Source organism: Panicum virgatum, chromosome 7K, assembly GCF_016808335.1.
Source record: "Panicum virgatum strain AP13 chromosome 7K, P.virgatum_v5, whole genome shotgun sequence".
Taxonomy (NCBI): domain Eukaryota; kingdom Viridiplantae; phylum Streptophyta; class Magnoliopsida; order Poales; family Poaceae; genus Panicum; species Panicum virgatum.
Window position 1 is genome coordinate 2,294,000 of NC_053142.1, and position 10,850 is coordinate 2,304,849.

Here is a 10,850-nt window from a genome sequence, read left to right on the forward strand (position 1 = left end):
GGGTTTTCACCCCGAGACCTCATGGCTCATGACACAGTGCCCCATAGTGGTGCCCCCAACGGGGGAACGACACCCCAAGGATGCCGCCACCACAACCGACAAGAGTGCCGGTGAAGGCTTTCGCCCGGACAACACCGCACCTTACGCACGCCCTCAGACAAGCAGTAGCAAACATCGTCCTCGCCGCGGCGGCTAGGGTTCGGGGCCGCCCGTGCGGGAGCGACCCGAGCGACGGCTTGTTCTGCCTCCAAAACAATGAACGTATAGAGTGCTACCATTACCAACACATGGTAGCACCCTCTAAATGTTCAAGAATTCGCCCAAAGTATATGGAAGGATACGGAAAGTGATCAAGCATCTACGGTTATATAAAATTTGGGATTGAACAAAAACCTTGTGCAAGGATAAACAAAATGGCCAAGTACGTCTATAGATATCCTTATCCTGCAACATCAGCACGCAGATGTTGATCTCTGACTTCGCAACAGCGATATATCAATCAGTGAGCCTTTAGGAATCGTGCTGATAGTCTGCTGACCATCAATGGTGGAAGTGGAGGCACCACCACCACCACCAGCTGCACAATGGGGCGGTGGCGAGGGCGCCCGTACGAAAAAAAGGTTGGTGGATAGGAGTGGTTCTCGCTCAGACATGCCCATCATCTGTCCCGAAAATGCCCCTCCTTGGCGATATGATAGAGGATGGAGATTCAAGAGTAGCTTGCAGAAAAAGGGACGGACATCAGCAGACAGCACAGCATTCACACTGTTTCTCACACACCTTGTGCACATCCATGTCGATATGTCACAATTACAAATTGATTTCTTTCTACATCAGACTTATTACACATTGTGCAGGAATGGTCTGCAGGCTGCAGCCGTCCCCATCGTGCTGATTACAGACAACTCGAGGTGGTAACACTCTTCTCAGTCACGATCAGCGACACCTCACCACCCACGCTGTCATGAACAGAGGAATTATATACGATGGCATTTCAGGACTTCAAAATGTCATAAAATGTGGAGGGTCGGTTCCGTTTCTTCAGGCACAGCTCCTGCAAGCAGCGGGATTATTTTCATTCAGATGTTTGGTTTCCCAGAATTCCACAAGCAGAACAAGATATTCAGGAGTGAGATATGCATTTATTCCTTGCCATTAAGTTTCCTTTTCAATAGAAAGTTACGTGGCTTACTTTTATTTACACTGCAATGCTAAGTGCTAGCCACCTTGTAAATAAGCTTTTTTATGTAATCAGTTAAGTACCCAGAATATACAGAGTGGTGCATGCTCATCACAGAGATGTTAAAAGATGAGTGCCAGAAAATAAATTTTGTCTTAGTGAATATGACTATATGACCAGATTCCCTGCTGAAACCACAACTAACAAAAGTAAATGATTCACAAGCACAGTACCTCCACTGCAGAAGCCACCCTCAGCAAGCTAGCCTCACCCCATGGCCGACCTATCAGTTGCAAACCTATAGGAAGGCCCTGCTTGTCATGACCAACCTGACAAGACAACAGCAACGCCAAAGTATAACGTTTCTGCATTTCACCTATATTAAACCAAAATAATCGATTTTCTTATACAAGCTCTGAAATGCCAAATGTATAGCCAATTATATAGGCATCAATAATCCAAAAGTTTTCATATATAATATCCAGTGGTAATGTTATGGTCAGGCTCCAGTGTAGACCACAAGAGGTAACTAGAAGATCCAATGTGTACTCAGTTATGAAACATTGATACCACTCACAGGCACAGTTATTGCTGGTAGACCGAGAAGGTTCCCAGCTATGATGAATCGCATCAGGTAAGCTGCAACAAAGGCAAGTGTTAGAGAAGTTGTATCTGATCACAGCAGAACAAACCATACTTACACTGAGCGTCAAAGTATGTATATATCGAGCTAAAAGAAAAGCAGGCATAAATACTTTTCTTAGAAAATTGCTCAGAAGTAATACAGATGGTGAACAAAGCTTCCCAGTACTGACACAGCATAAGAGGCACGGTTCCTTCTACACAACGAAATTAATGGAACCACCCAAGTTCTGTTTTGTTCAAACTTCAAGCTAAATGGCTTATCGAGCAAGCAAAAAAGTGGTAAATAACTACAGCCCTATAGTGGAACCCATCTTGGTTTCTCTTTTATACCAGCTTGCTTCAGTGTAAAACAGCAACAGACACAAGCTGCCAAACAACAAATATCTTATGTCCAGCATGATAGCATGGATTGTGAAGAATACAAAGACATGTCATAATTTCTTTTTTCACATGTCAAAAAGCTAAGTAAGATGCCCAAAATACAATATCCTGCTCATAGTATACCTGACACAACGTAATCAGATTCTCCTGACTTCAGAGCACTTGGTGGTATTTTTGGTGCCGTCATGCTGGAAAAACAGCACAGTTGCTTAGTTCTTACAGAAATAGAGAATGCACTTCCTTAGAGGCAAGGTATATAAAGCTTCTTGCATGTAAAATAACCATGTATACTTTGAGGTGCACCATCTTTCTAGGGAACAAAGATAGACACTTATAGATTAGATGTCACTTAGATCCTGTTTGGGTCCTCTAGCTAATGATTAGCTAGCTAAAATTAGCTATTAAGGATCCAAACAGGTCAGCTAATGAAGTAGTTAATTATCCCTCAGCTAATTTTTAGTAAAATATTTCATTAGCTGATTGAACCCAGCTAATCCTAGCTAATGGTGTTTAAAGTCTTTGACTCTTTTTTACCCCTGATCCACTCCCCTCTCTCCCCTGAATTTGGCGCCAAGAAACATAGGTGTAGCATGATCCAAACACACCCAGCTAATGGTTAGCTTACTAATATTTAGTTAGCTAATAGAAACTATCATCAATTAGCTAGCTAATCATTAATTGGGAAGGATCCAAACAGGGCCTTATTCCTGTCTATTTGTGGATTGACAAATATGAACTAAGGGATATTGTCTAGCATGATGCACTTCACTTAAGTTAGCAACTGCATATCTGACCATTTTGGTACCACACCGATTTGCTTCCATATAAAATATAACTCAAAAGACCACTTTTGCATTATACTCTATCTCTGCAAGATCAAACTTACACAGGTTCAACCACTAATATACAGAAATATAACTGTTTAGATTTGCCATGTGAAAATAGTAACATTATTACCCAGTTGTAGGAGTTGCTATGAAATCAACCTTCTTGAAAGCTTCCATGTGATAGTGCATTATCCTCCTCCTATATTAGCCCCATCAAAAGGTACACTAAGCGCATGATTAGCACAATATAGGAGAAAAAAATTACAGCAAAACTGGAGCCCTTAGTCATTATTGCCATAGTAGGTCAACAACAGATACTTTATAGTTTAAACTCAATTGCATAAATCAAGATAAGGGAAAAGAGCAAAATTAATTCATAAGATCACCTTATGCATTGAGAAGCCACATAATCAGTTGAGGAGAATGACCCAAAAAGTGCCAAACTTGTTCGAGTATCCAGCGTAAATTCTGTTCTCCTTCTGGAAGAGAGAAGAAATATTTTGCTTAGGATAACCCCTTCTAATAATAACTTAATTGTTGTGGGTCAATAGTTTTGAGAATTATTTTCCCTTGGAGGAAAATGTCTAACAGTTAATTCTGGGATAACATTGCAAAAATGGTATCCATCAAACAGATAGGTACCCTGCTTTGTAATGAGGATTCAGGTCACAGAACGATTCTGAGCCAATTGAGACAACATGGGCAGTACGCATCTCTTCAAGCTCTGGTAATATTATCTCTTCTATCTTGAAAGATGTAAATCAGGACTAGTTAGCTGAGATGTCAAAGAAGATCTGAACGTGCATATATAATAGATACCACGTGATCAGCTCAATAATCAGTTGTGACTTGTGAGGAACTGCAACGTGCAAATGAAATAAAAACAGAATTCACTTTTATACATCAAAAGCCACATCACTACACTGCACTGATATTTCTATTGTCAGAGGGGTTTGTTCATCTTAAGGAGAATGATCTATCGTAGCTTAAATTGACAATTCGACTAGTAAAAAATGTTAAAATCATGCATTGTTGTCGTCAGTTGTGGAGATAGAAATGGGCTTACTTGACATCCAAAAGTGTTACAAAGAAGTTTAAGTGCATCTTCACATGTACTCGATATCTCACGGTCAGAAACATCATGAAACCACTGCAGAAGTAAATTTCATTTTAGAATAGGTAATACCAAAATAATGTTTGAATTGAAAATATGTACCTCTGTATATTTCCCTATTTTAACTGATCCCAGGATATTGCTGTTGTCAGGGGATAACAAATTTGGGACACACAGCGGTGACTGCAGAGACGAAAGAAACAGAAACACACAAGTTGTGAGCTTGAACAGATGCATTAAATTCAGCATCAAATGTTATCTTGTTAAACCTTTGTGCGTTTTTTGTGGAAACATGGAGAAGGTATAACATTTCACTGTACTATGATTAAACACCATGGGAATCTAAAATTAGCTACAAACAACAAAGCTTTTCGGTCTGTTGTCATTTCAAAGCAAACTACCTAATACTGACTGATTGTCTGGTACAATCCGACAGCATACAATTGACATGAAAGGCATAATAGATTTATTTTAACAGGCAGGAAATATAAAGACATAATATCTTACTGGTCTAAGGGTAAGCTTATCCATGGGTCTTGAGCCTGCTATTGCAAAATACCTGAAACGCCATACAACACAGTTAACGGGTACCCAGTATTATCATCAGGATAGTGACACCTAATGATACCTTATATCACCAAAAAAAAAAAACAGTTACAAAACTTTAACTTTATCAACAAGATAACTAAATTTAACGAGTTTATGCAGGGCATCTCATGATATCATATAGCATGCCAAGCTGCTTACACTAGCATAGCATCCTCGACTGATGATGTAAGAGGAGAAGCAACTTCAACAGTCCCAGAGTCACAAAGTACCCTGCAAACAAGATATCTAATTATACAACAAGAAACTGCACGATTTCGAATTTCCTAATGAAATTCAGTTAAAGATAACTGCATGTGGCAACTACGTTGTCAGATTTGGTTGATTGTTGGACAATAGTACAATACCATTAAACATAAAATCATAAGCAGCTTCAGAACACAGTGGATGATAACTTGTGATTAGAGCAGCTTATTCTAGTAATCTTGGAAGGAAGCCTAATCCGTATATAACAGATATGACTGGTAACTCTGGTAAATATTCAATGAAATGGAACTTCTCTAATTACCCAGTCATATCGGTCCGCCCATATGTTGTCTTGAAACCAACAATACCACAAAGTGCGGATGGAATTCTAACTGAACCTGTTGCAGAGATAAGGTAGCAATCTAAGACTATTACTGACAAGAATTTACTGACAATCAATATCACATTTCTACATGTACATACCTCCACCATCCGTTCCAATTGCTACTGAGCATAACCCCGATGAGACTAATGCAGCAGGACCAGATGAAGAACCACCTGTATATCTATCGACAGAATGTGGATTCCTTGCTGTCCTGCAAGAGAAGTTAACAGAAAGTGAAGATAAAGTGAGAAACATATGTAACAGAAAAACAGCGAGCCAGATGAAAAATTATCTGATCATGAGATCATTGAGATAAAAGGAAATTCTGGGTTCCACTTTTCTTTTGTGGCTTTAAGAGTAAGGTTATTTAATCGATGAACCGCTAGATCATAATATGTATGTGCATTCCAGAATTCTGATTCAACTAACCTTTACTCAAGGTCAATGGAGTTTGCTTCCAGAAAGTAGTTTTTTTTTAAAAAAAAACAGTAAATGGCAGATGCTCCGCCTTCGCATTAAAAGGAGGAAGCAATTTACAGAACCAGGTTACAGTTTAAAAGGAGAGGAAGGAAAAGATAAAAACTATGCAAAGCAGCAGAAGCATCATAGAGGAAGTACAGACTATAATGAGTCTGAGTCCAGCAAGAAGAACAGCTAGTAAATTACAGATTGTTGTGATGTGCCATGCAGCAAAGGTGGACATCCTCCTGAACTAGGTTGGCAGTTTGTGCCAGTGTTAGTGCTTTGTAATCAGATTCTTTAGGAAACCTTTATTTTAGCAAACTTTAGGAAAAGCTTTGAAGAGTGAGGGCCCTACCCTTGAGTTAGATGACTCTTTTGACGACACCAACAGATGTTTTGTGAGGAGAATTCAGGAGGTAGAGATCGGGGAGGCTTTGAAGAGGATGAAGGGAGGTAAAGCGATGGGCCCTGATGGTATCCCCATTGAGGTGTGGAGATGCCTAGGAGATAGAGCAATAGTATGGTTAACTAAGCTTTTTAATCTCATTTTTCGGTCAAACAAGATGCCGGAAGAATGGAGGAGAAGTATATTAGTACCTATCTTCAAAAACAAGGGCGATGTTCAAAGTTGTACTAACTACCGTGGAATTAAGCTGATGAGCCATACGATGAAGCTTTGGGAGAGGGTTATCGAGCATCGCCTAAGAAGAGTGACAAGTGTGACCCAAAACCAATTTGGGTTCATGCCTGGAAGATCAACCATGGAGGCGATTTTCTTAATACGACAATTGATGGAGAGATATAGGGAGCAGAAGGACTTGCACATGATCTTCATTGACCTTGAGAAGGCATATGACAAAGTACCGAGAAATGTCATGTGGTGGGCCTTGGAGAAGCACAAAGTCCCAACTAAGTACATTACCCTCATTAAGGATATGTACAAGGATGCGACGACGTTTGTTCGGACATGTGATGGCAACATCACTGACTTTCCTATTAACATAGGCCTACACCAGGGGTCCGCATTGAGCCCTTATTTATTTGCTTTAGTGATGGATGAGGTCACAAGGGATATACAAGGTGAGATCCCTTGGTGTATGCTTTTTGCTGATGATGTGGTGCTAGTTGACGAGAGTAGGGCAGGGGTTAATAGGAAGTTAGAGCTGTGGAGACGCACGTTAGAGTCGAAAGAGTTCAGACTTAGTAGGACCAAGACCGAGTACATGATGTGTGATTTCAGCGCGACTAGGCATGAGGGAGGAGACGTTAGTCTAGATGGGCAAGTGGTGGTCCAGAAGGATAATTTTCGGTATTTAGGATCGGTGCTACAAAAGGATGGCGACATTGATGAAGATGTTAGGTATAGAATTTCAGCTGGCTGGTTGAAATGGCGGCAAGCTTCTGGCATCCTTTGTGACAAGAGGGTGCCACAAAAGTTAAAAGGCAAATTCTATAGGACAGCAATTCGTCCGGCGATGTTATACGGTGCTGAATGTTGGCCTACAAAAAGGCGACATGTCCAGCAACTGAGTGTAGCAGAGATGCGGATGTTGCGGTGGTTTTGCGGGCACACAAGGAGGGATAGAGTCCGGAACGAAGTTATTCGGGATAGGGTCGGGGTGGCACCAATTGAGGAGAAACTTACCCAGCATCGGCTGAGATGGTTTGGACATGTCCAATGAAGGCCTCCTGAGGCGCCGGTGCATAATGGGGTTCTTGAGCGGGTTGATAATGTAAAGAGGGGTAGAGGTAGACCTAAACTGACGTGGGATGAGTCGGTTAAGAGAGACCTTAATGATTGGAATATTTCCCTTCCCCAGACCCCGCACAGTGCGGGAAGCCTACGACACTGGGTACGCCCTTTTTTAGATAGCTTTGGATAGGAGCGCTTGGAGACTAGCTATCAATATGGCTGAATCTTGAACTTATTTCTTTCGGGTTTCATCTCTAGCCTACCCCAACTTGCTTGGAAAAAAAGGCTATGTTGTTGTTGTTGTTGTTTAGGAAAAGCAAGAAAATCACGTAAATGATATCTGACAATTCTCTTGTGTTCTGAATGTCTAGAAAGGCAAGGGTGTTTCATTTTATCCATGTATGAGTTGACAAAAAAAACTATATATCCTTTGACTCAAATAGAAAAACAACTACAAAAAGTGTGGACACTTTAACAGAATCAGTAGTTGTGCAACTATTGATCATACCCATAATTTGGATTGTTTCCTGTTACACCAAGACCAAGCTCGTGCATGTTTGCTTTCCCGATAAAGATGACTCCACATTTTCGCAACCGAGCAACGCAGACTGCATCTTTCTCCACAGTGTGGATTTGGTCAAAAAATGTTGTAGCGCCTGCAATCAAAAGAAAACATAATGTGTTTTATCACACTTGAACAGTGAAACAGCAAAAAATGGTAGCTTCAGTCAATTAAACTAACCCTTCGTTGGATAAGGGAAACAGTCAATGTCATCCTTAATGGCAACAAAGATCCCATCCAAAATGGACATCGGGTTTCCTGGACATGAGCAGCAATGTCACAAAAACCAGGTAGATGAGAATTTTCAATGGAATTTCTGATTGAAGACATTCATCTGTATTATCATGAATTGACCCACTACTAATAAAGAGGATCAATATAGTCAAGTTGGGGCAAACCTTGCTCAAATCTTTTTGTGGATGCCTCAGCTTGCCTTCTGAGATCATCTGCATTAAAATAGATTAACATTGGCATTGGAGGCTTCTTGTTGTTCCACTCTTCCACCCCCGCAATGACATGCTCAGCAACCTATGTCACCAATCAGAGTCAAAACAGCAGAGATGCAGGAGCACAACCAGAGAAGCACGCAGACACTCTGGCCAGTGTACTACTTACAACTGATGGAGTAGTGATCCCTGAGCTGTATGCATGTGCGAAGTCACGGATCTTCCAGTAAAGGAAAGGGAGCTTCTCCTCGGTCGCCCAACGCACTGATGGATCATACGACGGGAGGTACTGCAGTGCTTCGTGGACTCTTTCCACTGGGTGCCTATCTTCCCCCACAAGCACAACTCCTGGCTCCGTGTCTGAACAATTTGGAGTGGGTACACAAGAAATGAACAACACACAAGTAATATGACAATTCCAGGAAGGAAGGAATAGAAACCCAGAATTGTGGTAAAAGCTTTTTTTATCCAAATAATAGACCTGGGAACTTGGGTTATCATCTGGATTACTTGGAACAAACAATTCAGTGGAGTAAAGCCTTTTTTAGAGCCTGGAGTAGAACTTCCATGTCAGATTTTTGCCATGGTTCTCCATAGAGCAAAAAAAAAAAGCTAATAACATCTCTCATTCTGCTAATGCACTGTCACATTGTTCTTTTTTTTGGGTAATGTTTTCCTTTGTGTAAATCTGTAAACTTTGTTTAGTACTATATCCATATATTCCAGTAGGATGGAATCCGCCTGGTACATTTCCCATTTGGGGTAATATTCTCCTTTGTGTAAATCTGTAACTTTGCTTTGTTTGAAGAAAAAGCTAAATGTATAGTGCAACATCAATCATCAGGTAGGTGAGTTGAGGAGATTAAGTGAATGTTCAAGATGCCATTCTAAACTTTTAAGCCTCTCAAGTCAAGCAAAGAGAAGTAGACGAGCAGACTGTTTATGTCAGTTAAAATGCTGTACTGTTTTAGATGTTCAGAAAGTGCAGATTGCCAATGTCAGTGGGACAAAAGATGGTTAAGTCAACCACTGAACTGACGCCGTTGTCAAAGAATGAATGAATGGAATTGGGAAGGGTGGTATCCTACCCTGCGGTGGGTACTCCGGGTAGTACATGGGGCGCTCGGGGATCACCGTCTGCTGCAGCGTCTGCGGGAACCCATAAAGAGGAAGGATTAGCAATAATGGTGAATGGGAGCCAGGCAGGGAGCATCCAAGAGGGGTGGTGATAACTGATAAGGAGGAAGAAGTTGACCTGCGGCATGTTGTTCTGCGACTTGAGGAAGGAGGTGATGAGTGGGCCCAGGAGGGGCGACTCCATGAGCCAGACGAAGGCCCTGAGCGAGAAGCCGGTGAGGTGCGGCGCCTGCAGCGTGGGCGGCTTGTACCGGACGGCGGAGATGTCCACCTCCTCCACCGGCGTCATGGCGAGCGGGGAGGAGCCCTTCGTCTTCCCCCGCCCCGTGGAACTCGATCCGCCCATGTGCAATCACCCAATCCTCCCCTCCCCGGATTTTCCTCGAACGACGGGGGTCGGACCGTCAGAAGAGCAGAGTAGCAGAAGGAAGAATGAAGGAAGGGGTGGGCAGGTCGGGTTTATGCGTTGGTGGGCGGAGTCGACAAAGCAGGAAGGAGGAGGAAGACGACGACGACAATGGCGGGCACAGCCGCACAGCCTCATTAAATTCAGTCAGGCTGGACAGAACAAGAGCACCAGTTGAGCCGGTGAGACCGCGCTTCCCCGTGCTTTTCTTTCATCATCTTCTAGAAGGAGAGGCGTACTCAGTCGCACCAGATTTGTATAAGAAAATTGCACAAGATTGATGGCCACCGCTGCGATCAGAAACTGATTCAAACCCTGTGAAATCAACATTTTTAAATCCAACCACGCATTGTTGACTTTGTGCTCTTTCTATGTATGCCGGCCATGTTGTGATCCTGCAACATATTGGCTGTCTAGAATCCGATCGGAATTCCGATCGATTTATTCGAATTTTGATTATAATTCTGATTAATTTATTCATGTTTCAATTAGAATTCAGATTGACAAAAAACTAGTCCAACTCGCATATGAGATGGACTAAGATCCACATGTCAATGACATAAGACAAACCAAACCAAATTTTATGTGGAAATCTTACTCACTTTAGTAATAAGTATAGACAATCATATAGTTTTAAAGTCAGTACAATACGCTATTTTTGTACTATCTATTGATTTCTCTCTAGTATATTCGAGTTTTATCTCTGTGCCGGTGTTTTCTTGGCATGAGACTTTCTACATTAGAGTTCTGAGGCAGAGAAAGTTTTAAGTAAGTTGGACCAGTTGGCGTATGTTGTGGCATGACCCCTTAAGCTATTTTT

At 41.8% G+C, this 10,850-nt stretch overlaps 1 protein-coding gene across 1 annotated transcript; it reads right to left on the reverse strand.

Moving 5' to 3' along the window:
- Positions 1 to 663: 663 nt before the first annotated feature.
- On the reverse strand, positions 664 to 10,210 carry LOC120639540 (fatty acid amide hydrolase-like). The gene is made up of 19 exons (XM_039915395.1): positions 9,743 to 10,210; positions 9,576 to 9,636; positions 8,657 to 8,847; positions 8,440 to 8,569; positions 8,222 to 8,299; positions 7,988 to 8,135; positions 5,423 to 5,535; positions 5,262 to 5,337; positions 4,895 to 4,966; positions 4,655 to 4,706; positions 4,250 to 4,330; positions 4,100 to 4,183; positions 3,676 to 3,779; positions 3,420 to 3,512; positions 3,164 to 3,232; positions 2,330 to 2,394; positions 1,758 to 1,819; positions 1,414 to 1,509; positions 664 to 1,054 (listed from the first exon to the last, which is right to left on the reverse strand). The coding sequence occupies exons 1-19, from the start codon at positions 9,968 to 9,970 to the stop codon at positions 995 to 997; spliced, it is 1,863 nt and encodes a 620-aa protein (XP_039771329.1). The 5' UTR covers positions 9,971 to 10,210; the 3' UTR covers positions 664 to 994.
- Positions 10,211 to 10,850: the final 640 nt, after the last annotated feature.

Coding starts and splice junctions, on each gene's coding strand:
- LOC120639540 (XM_039915395.1), bottom strand. CDS start 9,970: ATGGGCGGATCGAGTTCCACGGGGCGGGGGAAGACGAAGGGCTCCTCC. Junction 5,536..7,987: donor GGAAACAATCCAAATTATGG/GTATGATCAATA, acceptor CTTCTCTTGCAG/GACAGCAAGGAATCCACATT. Junction 2,395..3,163: donor ATAGCAACTCCTACAACTGG/GTAATAATGTTA, acceptor CTGTTTTTCCAG/CATGACGGCACCAAAAATAC.